The 23,437-nt window shown below is 42.4% G+C and overlaps 1 protein-coding gene across 12 annotated transcripts in view; it reads left to right on the forward strand.

The window, feature by feature from the left end:
• Nucleotides 1–8,402: 8,402 nt before the first annotated feature.
• NPAS3 (neuronal PAS domain protein 3) overlaps nucleotides 8,403–23,437 on the forward strand; it is a gene marked incomplete at its 5' end in the record, with an annotated part of 875,991 nt that continues 860,956 nt past the window's right edge. For 6 of the 12 annotated variants that reach the window (XM_082619883.1, XM_082619879.1, XM_082619884.1 and 3 more), the window contains one exon: nucleotides 8,403–8,560. In XM_082619883.1, the coding sequence (XP_082476009.1) occupies nucleotides 8,403–8,560 (158 nt within the window). Of the gene's footprint in view, nucleotides 8,561–13,037; nucleotides 13,104–23,437 lie in introns of those variants that run through there. The other 6 variants (XM_082619889.1, XM_082619890.1, XM_082619880.1 and 3 more) reach the window with 2 other exon arrangements.

Below are 23,437 nucleotides of genomic sequence, written 5' to 3' on the forward strand. Positions count from 1 at the left end.
GCAATTGTGATTTTTACTGATATTGTATAATAAAATGTGTTAACCTTTGGAAGAGCTGCGTAATCCAGTTAGTTAATGTTTTAAAAATTATCACTGCATATGATATAAAGCCATGTATGGACAAAAAAATCTACAGGCCAATGGATTTCAGTGATTAGAGTGTGAAAACTTTCTTAATTGATTCCAGATTCCACATTACAGCTAACTTTTAAGAAATTACTACTTACGAGTGTTGGTATAATAACAGCAAAGAAGAATACCTACAATTATATGTAAAGGCTATTAAAATTTAACTTAACTCTTTTCTAGCCTTGTATCTATGTGAGCCTAGATTTTCTTCACCAAAACAACTTACTGTAACAGACTGAATGCAGAAAAGATATGGGAATCTTGTTGTCTTCTATTAAGCCAGATATTAAAGAAAACAAAAAAATATAAAACAATATCACTATTTCTTATTTGTTTGGAAAAAATAGTGTTAAAATAGTTTAGAAAATAGTGTTTAAAATAAAAAGTGTTATTATGTTAACATGTAATGAGTTTGTTATTTTTTAAATGAACTAATAAGAAATTTTTGCATATATATGTTAATTTTGACTACATTAAATATTGATAGATGTGATGTACATAACCCAAAGCTCTTTGAATGGCCTCCAAATATTTAAGAGTTAAAGGAGACCTGAGACAAAAATGTTTGTGAATCGTTGTGCCAAGGAATACTCTGGTAAAAGATTCTATCCTTACCCTCATTAACTTCAAAAGATTGGAAATAAAACCCATATATTTGTTTCCAATAATAACCAATACAATAGTCGATCTGTTATCTACTATTTTATTTTATGCCTCTACATGTCTATTTAAAAATCTTTACTATATTTAATTTTCTTTAATCAAAGATTGTTTATTTATAATATGAAGGTTGATAACAATACCAACCAGATATATTTCTTGTAACAAGGAAGATGGGTAGGATACTGCATTGCACACCTTTTTTTTCAGTTTTCTTTATAAATTTTTTTTAAAATTTTATAATGGGGTATAGTTGGTTTACAATGTTGTGTTAGTTTCAGGTGTACAGTAAAGTTATTCAGTTATACATATACATACCCCTCTCCTTTTTCATATTCTTTTCCTATATGTTATTATAGAGTATTGAGTAGAGTTCTCTGTCCTATACAGTAGGTCCTTGCTGCTTATCTATTTTATATATAGCAGTGTGTTTATATTAATACCAACCTCCTAATTTTTCCCTCCCCCAACACCTTTCCCCTTTGGTAACCATAAGTTTGTTTTCTAAGGCTGTGAGTCTGTTTCTGTTTTGTAATTAAGTTCATTTGTATCATTTTTTAGAATCCACATATGTGATATCATATGATATTTGTCTTTGTCTGTCTGACTTACTTCACTTAGTATGATAATCTCTAGGTCATATACATCTTGCATATGATTAATGTCAGAAGTTTACTGCCCTTTGTGTAAAGCTGAACTTCAAGCCTCTAGAAAAGTGCACAGGACTTTAGGAAACACTTGCAGTAATTTTATCTGGTGTCTTTCTTGACTTTGATCAACAAAGTTAGTCACTTAGAACTGCAAATGTATTGTTGTAGAATTTAAAATAAATAACTTTAGACTTGTCAACATTCATAAATAGAGCATGTAAATATTTCATGACTTATCTGGGTAACCATCAAGACCTTTCCCATCTCCAAGGAAGAGAACTTGGGAGAGAACTTAAGAGACCGTCCTCATGGTGATGACTACCTTTCATTGAGTAATTAACATGAGTCAGGCACTGTACTAAGTACTTTACACACTTCATATCACTTAAACCCTACAACAATCCTTTGAGAACTACATATATTACTAGTTTTACAAAGAAAGGAACAGAGGCTTGGTGAAAATAAACAAATTGCTTGAAGTCACCCATCTTGTAAATGGTAGAACTGTAGTCAAACCCAGAGTACATGATTCTTACCCCAAGCTCCGACCACAGTTTATTTCTCTTCTCATCTGGTTCAAACCCCAACCTCCCATGCCACTTTTGTACTTTTTATGTAAATCTGTTGTTGCCCTTAGGACACTTTATTGCAATTGCAATAATTGCAACTGCAATTTCTTTATATATTTACTTCTTCTTATAAACCCTTGACTCCCTGAAGGAAGGAACTGTGCCTGAATCCCCATCAGGCAGGGCAAATCCATTTTTGCTGACCTGAATTAACACCAGGTTAGGTTGTGGAAGCTGAGAGAGCTTAAAGAACTTGCCCTTGACCACTCAATCAGTGTGTAGCAAAGTTGGGATCTGAATCTAGACCTCCCAACTCAACCCTCTATCTTAAACACTGCAGGTCAGTGGTTCTCAAATATGGTGCCTGGACAAATGGCATCAGTATCATCTAGCAATTTGTTAGAAATGCAGATTATTAGCCCCACCCCAGACCTACTGAATAAAATCTTGTAAAGGTAAGACTCAGAAATTTGTGCTTTAATAAGCCCTTCTTGTGATCTGATGCATGCTAAAGTTTGAGAATCACTCCTCTAGGTGAAAAGACAAAACAGTTTAATAAAAACAGAATGTTTGACACAGCATGGAGTGTAATAAAACTGTTTGATTTGCTATGTGATTAGGTTTATAAAATATCCCATCCTATTGAAACTGAAAAATTCAAGTAAAAACTCATCTAGTATGGTTGTTTTCATTTTGAAAAAAATCAGTCCAAAGCAATGTCACTCCTTCAATCAAGCATGCACTGAATTAATAACTTTGCAATTAATAAGAAAATTAAGTGAAGAAAAGATTCCATTGGCTATTTAAGTATGCCTACTTGGAGGAATCCAGACAAACAGAAATAAAATTTCCAGTTAGCACTAGGTATCATTTTCACTGAAATAAAAAGTAGCATGGGCTGCTGGATCTGAGATGCAAGTCACAACTCACATCTTAGTGGGTCTTTTCAAGTTCTAATTATGCTGACAGTCATAGAAGAAGCAAACTGGAACCAACATTTTGGGACTCCTTTATCATCACAGGTAGATTTAAAATTGTCTCCTAAAAATTAAAGATATTTCAACCCCCAAATCAAATTCTCTACCATGAAAAAATAGGCAAGAGCAATTTTTGAGATTGTTGTTTAAAGACAAATTAGTCTTTTAAATATGTTGAGACAATTTAGGTTTTTTGCATGTAACTCTAAGTTTGGCTTTAGTTAGATTCTATTGATTTGCACATGCTTTGGAATAATATTACACGATGTGTGAATATTTTATCAAAAAAAATAAAACCGTATGGATCTGAGACCCTTCCCCACTCACTAATTTTTTTTAAAAACAATTCCTCCTCTCCTGCTGCCTGCTGCTGACTTTAGAAAATAGCTAAAGGATTTTCTTCTCTTTTAACTAAACCTCTTCTGTTTCTAGCTATATATTTATAAAGTCTTCTGAGAATTAGTTTAGCATAATAGCTTGAGATATTCAGTATTTGACATAGGTAGTAGTAATATGAAAAAATCCTCAGTACTCTCCTTATATATTATAAATGGACATACATATATTATAAATAATGATTTATTAGGTATTCTCTCTTAATTCCTTAGTTTCTCTTCTGGAATATTGAGAAAGACATTATTGTGAAGTTCACATCATTTTTTTCTCCCCTGACATTGTAGCTTTGCTTTTGAATGGACTAGGGGACATATTAATCGCATGGCAAAGTTAGCAGTAAGAGCTTGAATTCAATTTGGATTGAGGAGCAAAGATGGAAAATTGTTTAAATCAAATATTAAACCCCTCTACAGAATGTAAAATCTCCTTCCCATGATATGCAGAGACCTTAATTTTAGCTCATGGCTTTTCCTACAATGAAGACTCATCTCTGAGATTATTGTAAATGATCTCACATGTTTTTTTTTGGGGGGGGTGCCGTGTTGGGTTTTCGTTGCTGCGCGTGGGCTTTCTCTAGTTGCAGCGAACTGGGGCTACTCTTCGTTGCGGTGCACGGGCTTCTCATTGCGGTGGCTTCTCGTTGAGCAGCACGGGCTCTAGAGTGTGTGGGCTTCAGTAGCTGTGGCACGTGGGCTCAGTAGTTGTGGCTCGCCGGCTCTAGAGGACAGGCTCAGTAGTTGTGCCTCGTGGGCTCTAGAGCACAGGCTCAGTAGTTGTGGCGCACAGGCTTAGTTGCTCCGTGGCATGTGGGATCTTCCCGGACCAGTGCTCGAACCCGTGTCCCCTGCATTGGCAGGCAGATTCTTAACCACTGTGCCACCAGGAAAGTCCTCACATGGGCTTTTCTTAATGGAAAAAAAAAAACCCTCTCATTAAAGCATGATCCCTTCAATAAAACACTCAACTTTTCAGAGTAAAGCATTTCTTACCTTATTCATTACATACAGTATTTTCATTCTGTTTATTTTGTTTTGCTTTATCTTATTCTGATCTCTGTGTACTATTTATTTTCCTCTTAAACACCTGACCAAAGTAAAGCAAAAATTAGGTACAATAAAGCTTTGTAGCTCCTCTCTCCTGTCATCGGCAGCTTCTGACAGCCAATCATGAAAATTCAAAGTCAAACCATTTAACTCTAAGTCAATGGAAATGAATTTCCGGAGAATAGATATTTATATCATATGAGCAAAAGGCACAGTTGTACAATGACAGCAAGGATAAAGATGTAAATATATAATCGTGGTGGCTGTGTGTGTATTGTATGTATGTTTTCAGAGTTAAGACATCATAAAAACCTTTTCCATATCTCTACATAACCTAATATGTAGATTTTAGGTGGGGGGAGAAGGATATACAATAAGAAAGTATACAGTTTAATGTTAACTGGAGCCCTTTTGGTTGGATGAGTGCCAAAGCAACTTTCAAAATATTTCAAAACGGCTGCCAGCATGTAAAGATTTTAACTGAAAGAGTAGAGTAATGAAATCTGAATTACTAATGAGGGAATAAACTTATATTTTGCTTAAGGTCCTTAATGAACATGGAGATAAGAAGATGCAATAAGGAATTTGTCTGTCATGCATGCAAACCAAACTTCCAAAGTTTTACATGTAAAGACAAAATACTGAAACAGACTTATCACATACATTCTAAGGTAACCTACTGTGCAAGTCTTCTTTGAGTAGTCCGTTTATTTCTATTTTAGAAAAGAAAGTTTCTGGAGGGCAGGAGCCATATTAATTCTCTTAAATATGGACAGTTGAAAGCTTGGAACTTTGAAGTTGGATGTGCTCATTAAACTCTATTTTAATAGTATCAAGTATAATTGAAGTAGCTTAAGCATATCTAGTTTCAAATGTCTAACAGCAGGTCTCACATCTTCTTTCGAGTGGGCTAGGTTTGCCCTTTGGGCTTCCAAGAAAAACTTGCCCTCCAAAAAAGAAGAGAAGCAGGATCACATATTTCCAGACCAACTAGTCTGTAAAATAAGTAGTCAATAAAATATAATAGCTGGTCTTTTCTATTCATAGAATCAATATTAAAACAGTTAAAGAAGAAGGGTGATACTGTCTATAAATGTAACTGGTGGATTGTGCAGAAAATACTCTAAAAGGAAAAAATAATTTTCAAAAAATCCTGCTTTTTTGGGCAAAAGAGCATTTTATCCGCCTCTGGCATCATTTAGCACACGAGGGACTGCCTCTGGATCCACCAGATCTAACCTGAAACATGGCATTACATATTGGAGTCAAAGTACACATGGAAGAAGCAGCCACTTGCTGGAAACCTCCACCAACTGGTTGACCTAGATATCAAATGCCAGGCACAGGCACCAGCCCACAACGGGCCAATAATTCAGACATGCTATTTTATAGAAATCCACTCTGCATATAGGTTCATTTTAAGCCTCATTGGTCAGCCGTTAACTGGGCTTCCTTTGGCCTACAGTACTGCTGGCCTTGACCTATGCGGTCAGAGAAGGAGAACTTTTCCCAACCCCTAGAGCATTCCTGACCTGGCTATAATTAGCACAAACTCCCATTTCTTTCTACAGGAAAGCTTGCGCAGAGCCAAGAGTTGGTATTTGAGATCTCTTCAGACTCAGCCCTGAGGATGAGAGGTGGGGAGGGGAGAGCTCTGAGACCCGAGTCAAACCGGAAGGCCTGGCCTGGCCACATCTGTGACCTGACCCCTCCACGGTGGCTTTCCACCTACCCATGTGCCCCTACCCTCTCAACACCCCCTACCCTCGCCGGTTCAGTGACTTTGCGTTTGGCCACTGAACAAGTATTAATATCTCTTAATGAAATGCCTTTGAACTAGAAAAAGACCCCTTCCTAGGAAGGAGGCAGTCAGGACCTCAGTTAGATCTTCAACTAACTCGTGGGATCCCTAGCACATGCCACAGATGCTCATTACGATTCTTTTTACGTGCAACATGTGGGGGACGAAGCAGTTTCATATCTCCTGGTATTATCTGCCGTCCAAAGCATTTTCTTTGAGAGGAAAATGGAAACGCAGCTGCGCCGTGGGCCCGGCCAGCCAGAGCTGGGGCTCCCTCCCTCTGGCTCCCTGCGGCTGCCGGGCGCGGGCGGCTTCTCCGGAAACTGACTCGGGTTAGGGGAGCGCAGAGGTTGCTCAGCCAGAGCGGGACGCCGCCGGGGCGCGGACCGGCCTTTGTGCGGCTTGGCTGTTTTCCGGGAGCCACGAGGGTGGAAGGGGACACCCAGTTCTGTGGCGAGGGTAGGCGTCTGGCCCCCAGACCTTGTGCCGGGACGCCGGGCTGGTCAGTCTCTACCGCTCTCGTCCTCGGCAACTTCTGGCCAATCGGCCCTGCCCCTCTGGGTCCCAGCGGCCGGCTGCGCCCCAGGCTCAAAGGGTTAAGCAGGTGCCTCGCCCGGCGAGGCGCTATTGGCAGAGGGTCGGGCGGCGCGGCTGCGGCCACCACGCTCCGCCGAACCCAAGTTGGTTTCGCGCGGCGGGCGCGGCGGCCAGTTGTCCCCCAGCTGCCAGGCCCGGGCCTCTGCGCGCGGGGAGAGGAAGAGACGAGAGAACGAGATGGGGAAACCAACAGGAGCACCAGCCAAGCTTGTTGGGGGCGGTGGCGCGCAAGAGGAGGGGAGCCCGAGCCCCGCGTCGCGTAAGGGCTGCGCCGTCCTCCCGGCAACTCAGGTCCAGTGTCGCCACCCGGAAGAAAGAGGGAGGAAGTGGGGCCACTGGGGGTCCTGGGCAGGGGGTAGGGGTAATCATTCACTCCCATTGGCCCCACCCATTATGCAGGCTAGAAGGAGTGCAAGTTGTCAGTAAAAGGGCGCGCCCAAACCACAGCATCCCTCCTCATCCCCTAAAGAAACACCGATGTAACAATGTGGAGAAGTAACTGGAAGACACGAGGAAATAAATGCACGTGTTTTCTCTTTTTGTTTCCCTGGTGGTTGGAATTTGCAGAGTTCGCCCCAGTTGTGGCTGCTAATTTATTCGTTTCATCGTTCGAAAGGGGCGTATAGAGATGGGTCATCAGGGGCACACCCGAATCCCTCCAGCTGGACCTGCAGTCCCCACCTCACAAGTTTGTCCAAGACCAACATGCCAGCCCACCAGAAGCTAGGAGAGTCCCTTCTTATAAAGGGAACAAACTCTCCATTGCACAAAAGCGCCTCCCCCCCCTTCTCCTTTGCACACCATCCCTCCTCGATAAGCATCAAGTTCTCCAGTAGTCCAACTTGCAGTTGGCAACCCTCGCGCTGCCTAGTGTACAGAACACGGGCAGAGAGGGGTCCTGGCCCGGAGGGGAGGCTCTGCGCCCCCATTCCTGCACACGCGGGCTGGAGTCCAGGTTACAGGGAGCCGCGGGAGGTGCGGGCCTGCTTGGATGGTGGTTATTTCTCTAGAGAAAAGAGGGAAGAGCGCGCGCCTGTCTTACACTTGGAGTCGGAAGTGCGCGGTGTGTGTGTGCGTGTTTGTGTTGAGGGGGCGGGAAAGAAAGGCACCCTCCGCTGCCCGTCATCCCCTTGCACCAGCCAAGTCCTCTCTAAGCCTCCCGGTGCATCCTTCCTCCGCCACCCCCTCCCCTTCTTCCCTCAGCTGGGCTCGCGCAGCGCAGTCGGAGCAGCCAGTGAGAGCAACATCCTGGAAAGAGGGGGGAGCACCACCGCCCCCCAAAAGGGAAAAAAGGACCCACCCTGACACGTTTTGCTGTTTGCAAGTCCCTCGCACGCCCCCCCGCACCTCCTCCTTGCGCTTGCGGCCCCCCCAGCCCGCTGCGCGCACATCAAAGCGCCTCTCCGCCGCGCACAGTGGCCGCGGCTCACTAATGGGATTGCAGGCTAGTGCCTGGCTCCGCTGCTGCCGCCGCCGCTGCTCGCGCTGCTGCTGCTGCTGCCGCCGCTGCCCGAGCCCCAGCCCGAGCCCCCGCCAGCCCGAGCCCAGAGCCGCCGCGCCCGGGGGCCGAAGCCGCGGCGATGATCCGAATCTTTCCGGATTTCAGCGTGCAGGTGACGGCCGCGGCAGCCGGCGGGGCGGCCGCGGGGGTGCCGGCCGGCGCGGGCATGGGGAGGGCCGGCGCCGCGGCCAACGGCACCCCGCAGAACGTCCAGGGCATCACCTCCTACCAGCAGCGGTGAGTAGTCCCGCCTGGGCTGGGATAGTGCCCCCGCTCCGGGGTGCTGGGGTGGGACTCACTTTGCCTCCTGTTTTATGCGTTACAACACACATGCACATCGCCAGGGCTCACTTTGCTTGCCCCTCGTTCTACAGATAAGACAGGAAAAAATAATTCACAATTCGGATTGAGAGGCACTCCAGTGTGCTGGCGAAGTCAAATCAACCTTTGCCTTCTGCCTGGCCCCAAATCTAGAGTCTCAGCCCCGCGTAGCCAAGGAGTTACAGCGAAGTCTGAGGCACAGAACAAGGTGCTTTTGCAAAGTTTGGGATCCTCGTCCCTTTACAGCGGAATTTTCTCAATGCTTCTGCCGGGTGCGGACCCGCGCTGACGGGCGGCCAGGGGGGCAATTGATCACCTGAGCCTGATTGATCATTTGTTTCCAAACAGAATGGGAACAGTTTTCACGTGTAGCCGTACACTTGCAATTCTACATAATAGTGTTATCATGTCACCTGTTACTACAGGGAAATACAGCATGAAATCCGAGTCTCCTCGGCGCTGTTAAGTATTCATCTTAAACGTATTATAATGCAAATGCGTAAGATTCAGAGATGCAAGTTAGGAAGCAAATTTTACAAAGTTAGGTTAGGTGGGAAGAAGGAAGTTTTAAAGTATTTATTGTTTGCATTTCCTCCAAACATTTATGGATTAAAAAAATATGGTTGTGACATTGAAATAGTAAACATTCTTTGATTCAGTTAGGAAAGAAAGGGGAAAAAAATTACCACCACCACCAACAGCCCTAGAACCCTGAAGTTTTTCCTTAAGGACAACTTGAGATGTTGCAAGATTTTATCAAAAATGTAATCCACAAAAATGTGCTGAGAAATACAATGTAGTATGAAAGGTAAGCTTCCCATTTGTGGGGCTCAGTTTTATAGAAGATGGGAGGGAAAAAGAACACATGAAAGTGTGAAATTAAATATTTGTGTTTCCCAGATTGCATATGATTAAACATCTGAGAGCTTTGCCAATGGCATTTAACTTAAAATATACACAATGCATAATTCAAATAACAGCTCCTATTCTTACCTTGTATTTCAAACTTCATTGATTTGAGAACCTTTGATTTGAACCAACAGTGTTTAAACTGAAAAGGTTAAGATAATCTATCACTGCCATATTTTGTGCCTTCTAACCAGTGGCTCAGCAACCAGAGCAGGTTTTGCATAACACACTGAATGTTTTCCAAGTTGATGGCCAGTATTGCAGATATTCTGTAGAAGACTTCATTATATGTTCTGAGTATTGTCAGAAGTTTAGAAAAAAGAGTCTTGAAAATAAGTCAAAAAGAAGCTATTCCTTGTCAAAGAGATTTTTTATTTAAATTATTCTAGTCTTGTTTTACTTCAGTGATTACAAGAACCTTTAATACAAAAGATCTGGGAATCTTTCCAACATAAAGGACCAGGAAAGAATTAGATTTTTCCTTTTCATGGTTCAGGTATGGTTTTGTGGTTGTTGGTTTTTTTTTTGTCACTTATAAAACATTTAAATGACAATAGAATCCAGTGATCACTTTAACTAGGAAGTGCAGGCAATAGTCACAATAGTGTGGTCTCTGAAGTAGGGAGTCAAGGGTCAGAAATGTCAGATGGCCTTTGGATGATTTCAGGGACCTCCAGGGAACTTCAACTAACCCTTAAGATACGAATTGGGCATAAGAGGTGGTCATGAAATTTCAGCCTTTATGTTTACTCTCTGAGTGTTGGTGTCTTTCATCATAAAGATCTTCCCAGGGCCAATTTCCCTGCAAGTCAGGAGCACGCAGGGGTAATTCTCCATGGTCCCGCACTCAAACGCCGAAAGCTGTACCGATGCTTCCAACTTCATCTTTGAATTTGGGCCACTTTATCAAGTCTGAATCCCACTGCAGTTCTAAAGACTAAAGCTTTAAAAATAATCAACTCTAAACTCTAGTCTTTGGGATGTATGGTTCCCTTCTTCTCTTTTTATGTTCTGTCATATTGACAGAAGAGAAGGTGCTAGCTGTGAAAAATGTAGCTCTTGGTTTCGTTACTCAGATATGATGACACCTGTTACTGCCTTTAATTTTAGTTAATTTGGGGACAGGGGAGCGAGTCATGTGGGGCAAGAAGATTATTGGCAGGGTCTGAGTCACAAGTCCCCTGTCCTCTGGAATTTTATTGGGAATGTGGGCCACCTACTTGTTAGGCTGAAGGGGCTGTGAAGGGCAGACTTAGTTTCCACCTCAAGACCTGGATCTATTAGAGAGAATGGCGACATCATTTCCCCCCCCCAAAATTTGTTTTTGCATTAACTTATTTTGGGGAGTCTGATGAGGGAGTGACGGGGTGGGGGGTTTTCAAGCAAAGAGTGGCCTGTTGGAAGAACACAAGCTTCTCTCATTTGTCATCTTTGGGTAGAAATGCCCTAAGCTGGCCGTCCTGGAGCCAAAACTTCCAGCAGGCAACTTTTTCCCCTCCCTTCCAGCCCCTGTCTATCTTGTACTCAACACTCTCCACTTCATTTTTCAATCACTCTCATCTTCTCCTACCTGTAGAGTGTACTCCAAAGAGAACTCAAACACCATCATGCAGATTAAACACGTCTGTCACGAAAAACACTCATGTTTTCCAAGTTTCTAACTCTCAGCCCCACTGTACTGGAATGGTAGAACTGAATGGGACCCCTTTGCAGGTCTATTTTTTTCTTAAGTTTAAAGTAAAATGCAGCGCCTCTCATAGGATTGATGTTTTCCGTCTGGCTCTTTCATTTATTCAAAGTGGGAATGCTTTAAGAGTCCTTTCTACTTTCCTGGGTGACACATGACTGACCCAAGTCTCTGCCTACAAAACTGCCCACACCCAGCAGAGCGGTTTAGTGGAGAAAACGCTCTGATCAGGGGCTCCCCAGGCAATAGGATTCCAGCACTGGCCCTGCACTGAGTGGCCCTTTCCCTAAGCCTCGCTGAGCTGTAAAATAAGGAGGCGACTGGGCTGGATCCCCGAGGCCCGCAGTCTGGTTGGGTCCCAGGTTCTAAGATCCAAGTCGAGAGAAGCGTTTCATCTAACTGCGTTTAAACTCCTGGGGATTCACTTGTGAACCCCGGGGTCTGCAGACTTGCAAGTGCGTGAATAATGCAGCTGCTCCGGCTTTGCAACGCTGCTGAGAGCGCCCGAGCCACAAGGTGCCTGTGCCGCCGCTGCATCCGCTCACGGGGCCCTCGGGGCCGCTCCGCCCGCACACCCCCACGCGCTGTCCCCGGAGGCGCGTCCGGACGCCGTCCTGTGAAGCCCGCTCCCGTGGCCTCCCAGCTCCTCTCTCTGTTTCTTTCCTCCTGGCCGCGATACTCCAGAGAAGGGAAGTGTTCGAAACTGCAACTGAGTGGCGTTGTTGCGCCGGCAGAGGAGCTTCCCAGTCCCCGAACGCGAGAAAGAGGGGGGGGGGAGAGAGAGAGAGAGACGGAGGGAGAGAGACAGAGAGAGAGAGAGAGAGACGGAGGGAGAGAAACAGAGAGAGAGAGAGACGGAGGGAGAGAGACAGAGAGAGAGAGACGGAGGGAGAGAGGGGGAGACACGGAGGGAGAGAGAGAGAGAGAGGGGGGAGAGAGAGAGAGAGAGGGAAAAAGGGGGGAGAGGGGGGAGAGGGAGAGAGAGAGAGAGAGAGACGGAGGGAGAGAGGGGGAGAGAGAGAGAGAGGGAGAGAGAAAGGGGGGGTGTCTGTGTGCGAGAGAGCGCTCTGGAGCAAAGCAGCTGGAAAATGCCCAGAAATACTTTCACAGCGGTCAAGCTGGAAACCCCCTGCGCGTCCTCCCTGTCCCCGCCCCTCCCGACCTAGGTCCCCCCCGCCCCCCGCCGGGAGGGTGTGTACCCCACCTGCCACCGGGCCAGCTCTGGGTGGCGGTGGTGGGGTGACTGCGGGGGGTGTGGCGGCGCGCGAGGCGAGAACCCGGAGGCGGCGGGGCCCTGGGCCTGGCTGCCCGCGGGGCCGCGCGGCCGCCTCCCCCCCCGCGCCGCCGCCTCCCCCGCCTCCTCCGCCGCCGCCGGTCGCCTGTCTCCGCGCTGGGCATGTCTCGGGAGCCGGAGCGGCCCGGGCCGCGGGGGCTCTGCGGCGCATGGACGGCGGCGGCGCCCGGAGAGCAGGGGGAGGAGAAGGCGCAAGCGGCGGAGGAGGCGGCGACCTGCGGCGAGAGGCACCGGCGGCGCGAGGGGACGGCCGGCCGCCGGCGAGGCTCCGGCCCCACTACTTTTCCGTAGCCTCCCCGCCTCAGCAGCACGGCCGCCGCCGCCGCCGCCGCCGCCGCCGCCGCCGCCACGGCCAAGGCCACGGCCGCCGCCCGCCTGGCCGCCGCTGAGCGCCGCGCACGCCCGCACTCACTCCCGCCACCCCACGCACACGCACACCCCCCCGCCCTCCCCACGCCCCCCGCCCCAGGAGGGGGGGAGAGAGGCAAAAAGTAAGAGAGGAAAAAAAATAGCAGGAAGATGGCGCCCACCAAGCCCAGCTTTCAGCAGGATCCTTCCAGGCGAGAACGGTAACACTTTTCTGTTTATTGAACCTGCCGCCGGGGCGGCTGCTGCCGCCGCCGCCGCCGCCTCCGCCGCCGCCGCCAAGGTGGCGGGGCCCGCTCCGCAGCCCGCCTCCTGGGCCGCGAGCCCGCGGGGACCTGGTCGGCGGGCTGGCGGCTCCGCGCTCGCTCGCGGTCCCCGCGCGCATTGTCCGCCGGCGGCGGCTGCGGCAGCGGCGGCGGCGCCAGGCTCTCCGAGCGGTCGCACCTCCTCGGCTCGGCGAATGGAGTGACTCGCTGACAGAAAAAAAAAAAAAAGGAAAAAAAAAAAAAAGAAAGAATGAAAAAGCAAAAAAGAAAAGAAAAAGAAAGAGAAACAAACAGAAAAGAAGGGGCTGCTGTGTGAGTGGGAGCAGCGGAGCGGGTGGGGGGGCCGGGGGATCCCCGGGGCCGCCGCAGGTCCCTTGGCAGCTGCTCTCTAGGAAGGAATGAGGCTGGGGAGGGGGAGGGAAGGCAGGCGAGAAGGGGGAGGAGGAGAGGAGAGGAGGAGGAGGCCGGGGGCGGGGAGCGCGGAGCTCGCGCCAGGCCCGGACGGTGTCGCCGAGGGGCTGTCTCCGCGCGGAGCAGCTAGGCCGGGCCGGGCGGAGAGAGGAGCGCGGCCGCCGCCTCCCTGCCGCACAGGCTGCGCCCCCATCCTCGGCAACTTGTGGGTCTCCTGCTTTGCCTTCTGTTCTCCTCTCCTGTCCTCCTCTCCACTCCCTTGCCCCCCAGAGAAAATAAGGAAAAGAAAGAAGAAAACCCTCCAATCCAAATCAGCAAGCCAACATCGAGATCCAAAATGTGCCAACAGTTGGAGCATCTCTTCCCCGTTAGTTACTGTTTGGGGATCTGTGTTTAAAAAAGTTCCTGGTGAGAATTGCCTAGCCAGGCAAGGAGCTCAGCCGAGCATGTCTGTTTGAAGTTAGTTAAACCAAAGCCAAAGGGAAAGGGAGTTGGTATTCAAAATTTCCTTAACCGTCCTACGTGGATGGCATTGTTAGATTTCGGAGTAACTAAGCACCCCTCCGCCCCACGTGGTTTTCCCTCCTGCTGTCCACCCAGCCTACTTTGTTTGGAATCCTATTTGCTATTAATTGGCAGCGTTAATGACATTAATTGCATATAGCATATTGGTTTGAGCAAAGTGAATCTCTCTCTCTCCGAGGAGAAAATGCTCAGTAGGAAGTATGAAATGTTACCCATTGAATCGTGAGGAAAACAAATGCGGTTAGATATGTGCACCCCCTGTCCCCCCACCCCACGCCCCCAAGCAGCGATGTTTACTTTCCTCACAGGCTTAAGTGAACTTGAAAAGAAGATGAGGGCAGTCCGCAGTAGCAAGACTTAATTATTATTACGTGGGCAGTTTTATTTTTGGTACAACATAGCATTTAACCTATAGTTTACATCAAGAGGCGGTAGGGAGATATTATTAAACAAGCTATTCCTTTAAAAAGCTTCAGTTGCACTGTTGCTCGTTTCCTCCATACAGTAGGGACCGCAGAATTGTCAGGATTAAGGAAATAATTTTAAGTAGGTACTTAAGTGATTCATTCTAAACTCTAGCTAATTTCTATATAAATCATGTACCTGAGAGTAAATCATACACAGTCCAGTTTTTAAAGATGTTAAAAGTGGGTAGCATTAACTATCTGACAACGCAAAGCTAAAACGAACATTTAGTCTTAGTGTTTTATGAGAATTCACATATTAAGTACTTCACTCTTGTAGGTAGAAAAATTATGTCTCAGAGCATCGTGCAAGGCTTTTAATAATTACTTCTTATTTAACATGGATGAATACTTTTTGAAATCAGAAGTTTGTAATTGATTTCCTCCATTCTTTCCTTCCTCTTTGCCTCCTTCATCCCCAGTTCTGCTGGTAGTAAGTGTATTTACTGGGATGGCCCCAGTAATCTCTCTAGCAGAGGCCTATTTGTGTGCCATTTTGGGAATTTCTCTGAGATGGGAATCTTGAAGATAGAATTAATTTCTAGAGGAAACTTCATAGCCTGTGCATGAGCGCGTTCTTTATCACCTGTCTCCATTTGGCATTCGAAGAAGGTAAATCAAAGTGCGCGATTTGTTATTCTGCTCCACTTGAGAGCTGAACTAAATAACACTTGGTCTGAAATTCTGATTGAAGTTGTAGGAGGATATACTGTATTTAATTTAATGCCCTTTAATAGCATCTTCTTGTTCAGCTCGGATGCTGTCATTTTAAAGGTTGGATCTGAGAAGGTTTAACCTGTAGGGAGAGGGAGTAGTACTAAGGAGGTGGGCCAGAAGGAGCCATACAGAGGAAAGGAAGGAAGGACTTATAAAGCTAAATGTTTTCAAACAGGAATAACCACAGACTTGGCCCATTATCCAGACAGTTGTTTTATGCCCCGAGGGTTCACTTTGTTATCAGGGTTTTAAATGTTCTTAACACTTTAAGTGTAAACATTACACATGTTAGTTGATTTGGTTTTGTAATGAGAAATGGGAAGTCAGATGGTTGGTTCAGGAGGGGTGTTTTTCATAGTTACTTGCTTCAGCTAAGTAGTCATTTTACCTTTGTGTGCACTTTGTGCCTGAACTTGCTGGTTAGTAGTATGATTTCTCTGTAACAGTTGAACACAAATATGTTTATAAAAGATGGCTTTCTGTGGGCATGCTTCAAGTGATCTCCTCCCTTTTACTTAAAAAATGGTTTCCAAATCATTGATTTCATAAAGGCATTTACGGACACTATTCTTGACTGCTTTTCAAATATACCAGTGATCAAAAACTTGAAAAAATACATCTTTTGAATTGTCCTGTTGTTTATTTATGACATATCTGACCTGAGTTTAATAATACAGTACAAAAGTCATTTCCTTCTAATAATGTTTACAGAGTAAGTTTTGGAAAGAGAAGCTTTTTCTTGATAATGTCTTACGTTATTATTTAGTATTCCTTAAATTTCTCTGACTCATACACACAGAAAGTGTCTCTTTGGAGCCTGAAAGAACAAGTTGAAAACCTTGTGCATTTAAACAAAACAACAAAACAAAACTCCAATAGGCTGCAAATTATATAGCACTACCACAGAGTGTTTCCACTATGTGGATGTATAACCAAGAAAATTAGACAGACAGAAGTGTCAGGCATGCGATATGCCCATGCTGGTTTGCAAAGCATATTCCATTTGCACAGGGCTTTTGGTTTAAAAAGTAAAGGTGGTGGTGGAGACTTTTTTGGAGGTATTTCTTCCTACAGTGTAAGCTTAAACACAGAGTGATAAATGATGATGTGCGTTGTCTAACACTTGCTTATATATAAATAGCTCCACAAGATTGCTTAAATGATAATCGAAAATATGAAATAGGATGGCCTTCATATCACAAGGCCAAGGGTCTACAAATGGAAAAACTGAAATAATGAAATATTTCCAAGGCAACAGACTGTCAACAAGAACTGTAATGCATGGGCATATCATAGAACCACCAGAGAGGATATTAGATTGTATAGCTCGGGAGCCAGGAGTTATAATGACCTTCGTTACGTAGGACCCTCCCACATTACAACATCCTTTCGTATTTCCAATTTCTGATTTATAAATTGAGAGACACAAAGCTACTTCAAATCTGTAATATGCCAATTACTAGATTTGATTTGTTACAATGAGCAAACTCGAATCCAACATTATTTGATGCTTTTGGTTTAAAAAAAAAAAGTTACTGAGTTATTTTTTTAGCACCTAGTGGTATTATGAGTAAAGTTTTAGTCCCTGTGTCTTTAAAATATTCTTAAAAATATGACTTTTTTTGACTAAAAGTTATGGGAAATTAATGTCTTGTTCAGCAATGAATTGGTAAGAATTATATTGCAATTTAAATATAATCTACAGATTGTAACAGCTTGATATTTTTGGCAATATGAAGTTTGAGTTTTCCCCAAAATTATTCTACACAATGGTTGCCCCTACCTACAATAGATCTATTTTATGGGAATGCCAGAATTTCCATGAACCCCTCAACTCTTTTACTCTGGCCCACTGGCATGTTAAAATTGCATCTGTTTGAAACTAGACCTGATGTCCAGGGTCCCCTGCTCTGTGGTGAGGTTTTCTATGATGGTGTATCTGTACTGTATATGCTTTTGTAAAGCAGAACTTTTGGGGGAGGATTTAGGCAGTTTAGCTTTTATTTAGTTATTTTTTAAGCTGTTGAGCTTTAAATTTTGTGGGGTATTTGCAGGGGATATGTCACAGAGATTTCTGAATCATTCCTGGTAATGTTTTTCTCTGTAAACTTCCTTAAGTGCTTTATTATTATTACTAATGACTCTTAGATAGTCTATTTTTCTTTTCCTATTTTTTTCCTGCAATTCTAGTGATCCTCTTTCCTATGCAGAATGCCACTCACTAAATTTAAAGAAAATTAAGCACATGTGAGAGCAGAACTAGCCCCTCCTCTGTTATGTTTACATGGCTACTTTTTCTATATTATAGCGTTTCATCTCTTGAATTAACTTTAAAAAAATTCTGCATTGCTGTTGGCTTAGAATCTAACTTCAAGTGCTTTATCAACATTTCTTAACTGCATACAATGGGTAAGGCTGAAACCTAGTGTAAGGGTTAGTATGTTGAAAATTTTAGTTCATTTGATTAAATATTAATTTAAAATTTTAAATGCTTCCAAAGTTGCTCATAATGGAATATGTGAAACTTTAAAAATTTAAATCTATACTATGATTAGCTAAGGACTTCCTGAATTTATGGGAAAATTCAGTTATGTTTGCTTTGCATTTAATGTTAGTATTTTCACAGTAAATAGTGCCTTTTTTTTTTTTTCCCCTCATTGGGCAGTGTAATAAACCAACTGTAACTGAATGGTATTTTTTACTGCACTGAGCCCCATTAGTGTGAATAGGATGTTTGCACTAGTAAGTTTGATAGAACTGTACATAGAATAATTTGTAGTAATATTAGTAATAGAACAGTGCATAAGCAGGACATGGCTTAGTAAGAGGAAGGTGACTGCTACTATATCTGAAATTACTAGGGCAGTGACAAGATTAAGCAACACTTGAAGTTGTCTGTATACATGTCTAAAGCGTAATGTTTTGGTGAATTAATTGGAATACTAGTGATCTCGTGTACAAAATCATGAGAGGCAAGATGAAAATCGCACATTACTGTTGTCCAAACTGCTGTCCAAATTGTGGGCCCCGACAATAATTATTGATTGGTTTGTTCATTCAGCTTTATTTATCCAACCTCTGCAATGGACCATCATGACTTGTGCGGGGGATAGTGGTGCATAATACACCCTGTAAGAGCAGTTGCTCTAGTTATAGACTTGTCTTTATATTGGATATATGAAGTATTATCAAGGGCCAGAAAACACCCTTTTCTGGAAGAGTAGGAAGTACAGAATTCATAGACCTATAAATAAGGCTCCTTATCTGCTTTGACTTCTGTTAGCTTAGTGTTCTGCGGGGACAGGTATTCAGCCTGTAAAATATTGCAAGTAATGACTATAAAATGATTAGAGGTTCTTGGGAGAAAGAAAGAAAAGATGCTATATAATGTAAATGAAATTATAGCAAAAAGTTTTAAAGATCTTTGGTGGGATTTTAAAATGAAAATAGATCACATATGATCATAATAAAGATTTATTGGACATTACATGTTTCAGGCCCTGTGTTAAATACTTCGTAGTAATTTTCTCATTGGTTTCCCCACTGCCCTACAAGGGAAGTGCTAATATCCCCATTTATGGATGAGAAAACAGAGACTTATTGTTCCCAAAGAACGTGGTAGAGTTAGAGATTGAAATCAGGTTTGTCTCTAGAAATGTACCTTAACTGCAGTGTGGAGGGCCCTACATTTTTGAATTTTCTAGAGTCGAGGATTTCTGAGCCGATGCCAGAAAGTTCCTACGGCAGAAAGACTGTGTGCGCTGTGACTAGTGCACTAGATCTCTGCTTCTTAGTCCTTCCTCAGATGTTTGGAGAAGTTCAGAAATACCGTGTTTATAAAGTTAGAGGAAGAATCAAGAAATTATTCTCACTCTACCTTTTAACATTCCGGTAGTTTTGTGGGCAAGCTCCACAGCTCTCTATACTTTGGGGCAGATTTTTTACTGAATGGTTTCAGAAGAATCAGTTTGCCATGTACATAGGCCTCTTTGGTCTTAGACTGTGAAGTATTCAGTGACCTCTTCCGCTCGTGTTATTCTTGCCTCAGAGTGTGCCACAGTTTAATCTAAAGATTACAGTTGAGATGTTTTTATTTTGGGATAGTTTTGCCACTGAATGGGTAGAAACAACCTCATAGGCTTTCTGAATAACACACTCTAGTTCCCATATTTCTGGATGTTGTCTTCTGAGATATATAAGGACTCTTGTATATCTCAAAAGTTGGCTTCTTGCCAAATTATCTGGCATTATAATAATGACAGCAAGCGTTTATATAGCACTGTGTACCAGGTACTGTTCTAAGGGCTTTACGTATATTAATTAACTCATTTAATTAAAAACATGTTAAAAATGGACCACAATAAGTACACAAGTGATAAGTTATCGTTACTGAGTTCCCCCCACCCTCCTCCCAGACGCTCACACACTTGCCGCATCCTCAAGAAGGGAAAGTCTTGGTAACATTTTAATTCCTCTAATGCCAGGGATCACAGGGGTTGGTCTGGTGTGTAACAGTTCTTTGACAAAAGCTATACTTCAGGAAACTTTGTAGCATCTGACTCTATCACTGCTCATTGTAGAATATATGCTAGATTTGAGGTAATAGACAAGCATGCCGCATTTATCTTCCTGTTTTTAGATCTAATACTGTCAACCAAATAGCTTCCTTAAAAAAAAAAATGTATAGTAGGAATTTCAGGGCTTGAAAGGACTAGATAAGCAGCGCTTGAGTATTTGTGGTTGAAAGCTGAGTATTTTGTTTGTGTAACTTAATTAAATATTCACTTTTACATTCAGAAAATTTCTTGTTTACATAAAGAATAGGTTGCCTTGTGAAATGTTGGAAAGGGCTCATTTAGAGAGATGTTTTGCTAAAATATGGAAGATAAAAAGCTACAGTCAATAGGAAGTATAAGTGAAAAATAGGCTACAAAATTTCAAACAGCATTCAGATCATCTTAAAAGAAATTATATCTGATTACAGTATTTTATTATCATCAGTATGCTAATGCAGAATTAAAGAGCTCTGACTTGGGTACCGAGGTTGTATATAACATTAAAACTTAAATATTTATCACATATTTTGGAAAGTAGTGCCACATAGCATTTTAAGACCACTTTATGGAATCACAGGTCATTTCACTAATATCTGATTACTTCTGATAGACTGGGGCTTTCTTCATTTGTAAGATTTATTTTAAAAATTTTATTACAAAGAAAAGTGCAATAGTGGGTTAAGGATCATCTTTAGTGAATATAGCTGAAATCAGTTATCCTCCCCCCAACCCAACTATGACTTCCTTTCTGCTATTGTAACACTGCAGAAAAGGGTACTAGTTCTAAACTTCTTTCAGAAGCACTTTACTCATAAAGACTGCAGTATTTTGGTAGGAGCAAGTGGAATGATTGAAACTGTTTGCAGAACCTCTCTCTCTGGTCCTAGAAAAAGGAGATATCAATGAATAAGGATTTTTTTAGTAGCTAATATGTATTGCACTGATTGAGGGAGCATTTTTCCCTACAAAAATAATTCATTCCTCAAAATCTATTTCTTAAAAACATATCCATTCTATTCGTATATATGAATGGGATGATTTTTATTTATTGTAGGAGATTTCTTTATGTTGTATACATGATTTATATATAAGCCAAACATATATTTATATATAGTCTTTACAATGTAACATATATAAAATATAAACCAGATATACCATGTTTGTATAGATCTACCTGAAATGGGAAAATGTTACAAAGGTATCTTGAACATATTATAAATGTCTTACTTTAGATCAAGTTAAATTTAAATATATGCAGTGGATTGGTGACTTTTTTGTTTTCCTAATGCTTTAAGGAAAAGTAGGCTCATCATTTTTTTTTTGCAGATTTTTATTGTTCTGTGTAAATGTAATTTGTTAATCCTGTGAAATTTGTCATAGATAAATTTGCTTGGATTATCTTGTCACCACCGTATCTGCATTCTTTTGTTCATTGCTTATTCATAATTTAACAGTCTGGCAGTGAGCCTTTTTGGGATGCTCACAAAAGATATATGACCTCTACCAGCTGCTACTATAACCTGCAGAATGCACAGCAAGACATTAGAAACGTGAGGATTCCTCTACTGATTAAAGTGCTCTTCATTTAAACAGTCTGTTCATAAGAATCTCAGGAATCTCTTGCTACCAGCAGTTTTGATTTTTTTTCTTCCTAACAAAATTAGTTCTAACAATTGAATCTTCATTTGGTATGAATTTTTCAGATTATCCAAAGGAAGTTAATTCCTTGAATGCTGTTTCTTCTTTATAACTAAATACTTAGATGTTTTATATTTGGGGGTATTAAAGTTATTCAGAAATGGTTTTATTGGACAAGAAAAAATGGAGAGTGGAGTAAATATCTCACATCCTAATCTTAGAAGAAATGGTTGGATTAACCCTACTTGAATCCAAGCACTTTACAGTTCATACTGTAAACATCCCATATTATGTAGTATGTAGCAGACATTAAAAATAGAATGTAACTTGAAGTGTAACCACATCTTTAGGTTTTCATTATTCTGAATTAGTTTAACATATGAATTTATTCTCATCAACCCCCACCCCCACTCCCCACCCCACCTCTCTCAAGAAATCAGCAGATCAGTTTATGAGTAATGGCTAGTTTTGCCTCTCTTCTGTGCAGGCATATGATTACAGTTCAAAATAATTCATTGCTAATCCATGCAGTATTGGTTCATCTCCATCACTCTGTTCTGTGATTAGAGCCTCAGGCCTGCTGCCTTGCTTTCTGCCCTGATTTTCTTTAACTGCAACCCTTGTTTTAATATAGTTCTGCAGTCACCACTCTCCTACTCTCCCCTCTCCATTCCTCATATATATCGATTGCAGTAGATTAATATTTATTTGAAGCTATTTTTCAGACTTTGTGAAAAATGTATTCATTTCTTACTGTGAATCTTCACCTAAAGGGAAAATGGAGAGGGAAGATGTAGGACTCAGGTATGCAACTCTTCTTATAGAGTAAAGCTATTGCTTTTACCAATCTTCATTCTCTGCTTTGGTCAATGTTTGCTCTTTATACACAAATCAGGAAGTTGAGTTTCCTTGAAAAAAATTTTAGGCAGATTAAGCTACAATGCTGACAGTTTATCTCTAGTTTGTAACAGTTCTAAAATGGCTTTCTGTATTTTGGAAGTACATACCGCAGTCACCACAATATACATTGATCAGCTTGCATTTTCAGGCAGGGGCACAAAGCTATCATTTTCCTTAACATCAAAATTTGCCAATTTTACCAGAAGGTCATCTAACAGATTTTTAAAAGACTTTGTTTCAGATCTTAGTAGTCCTGTGTTCCTTTTAATAATTACTTTCGTCTCATTGTAGCTGTGTGTTTGAAAGTGTAGGTCAATGAGGATGATTGCATTCAGAATTTCATGATCTGTGTAGTGGAACAAATTGAAAGCAAAGCCTGTATCAATCACTGTGAAGGGAGGGTTAATTGTTACCGCTTCTCAAGCCTCTGGACAGATAAACCAGTAATGAAATACTTATTGCTCTGATATGTGAATGCTAAAGGATGAGACAATGGAAACAGAAGCAGTCTTCGGAGATAACCAAAAAAGCAAAGAAAAAAGAATAAACTGGATGAAAGTATAGAACTGTGTACTGCATTAACTCTCTTAAAAGTAATATTGTTTTTAGCCTCCTACCCATCTTTTTTTCTGGCAGGTTAGGGCAGTATCATATATCAGGTTGCTAAAGCCAAATAAGAATATAAATGGAAAACTCTCTTTGTGTAAAAAAAAAAAAAAAAAAGAAAGAAAAAAGAAAGTATAGTTCTATGCTTTGTATGAATTCCGTATATTTTATAAAAATAATGTTTGAATTACTATTTAAGGTTTTCTGTTTTTAAAAATTAGTGATGCTACATATGTTACATTTGTTAAGTATTATACATGTATAAATGGCTTAAATTCTAAAAAGGATTGTTTTATCTTTTGGAATTATCCAGTCATTATAGACCAAAGCATAGAGGAAGTTGTGAAATACATAAAGAAATAGTAAAATAAGAATTAGTGTTGCCAAGAAATCATGAGATAAGAGTAAACACATTTAACCATTTCTTCCATATGAACTTAACATTTAAACATCT

Source organism: Mesoplodon mirus (genome assembly GCF_964341445.2).
Source record: "Mesoplodon mirus genome assembly, chromosome: 4".
Lineage (NCBI taxonomy): Eukaryota > Metazoa > Chordata > Mammalia > Artiodactyla > Ziphiidae > Mesoplodon > Mesoplodon mirus.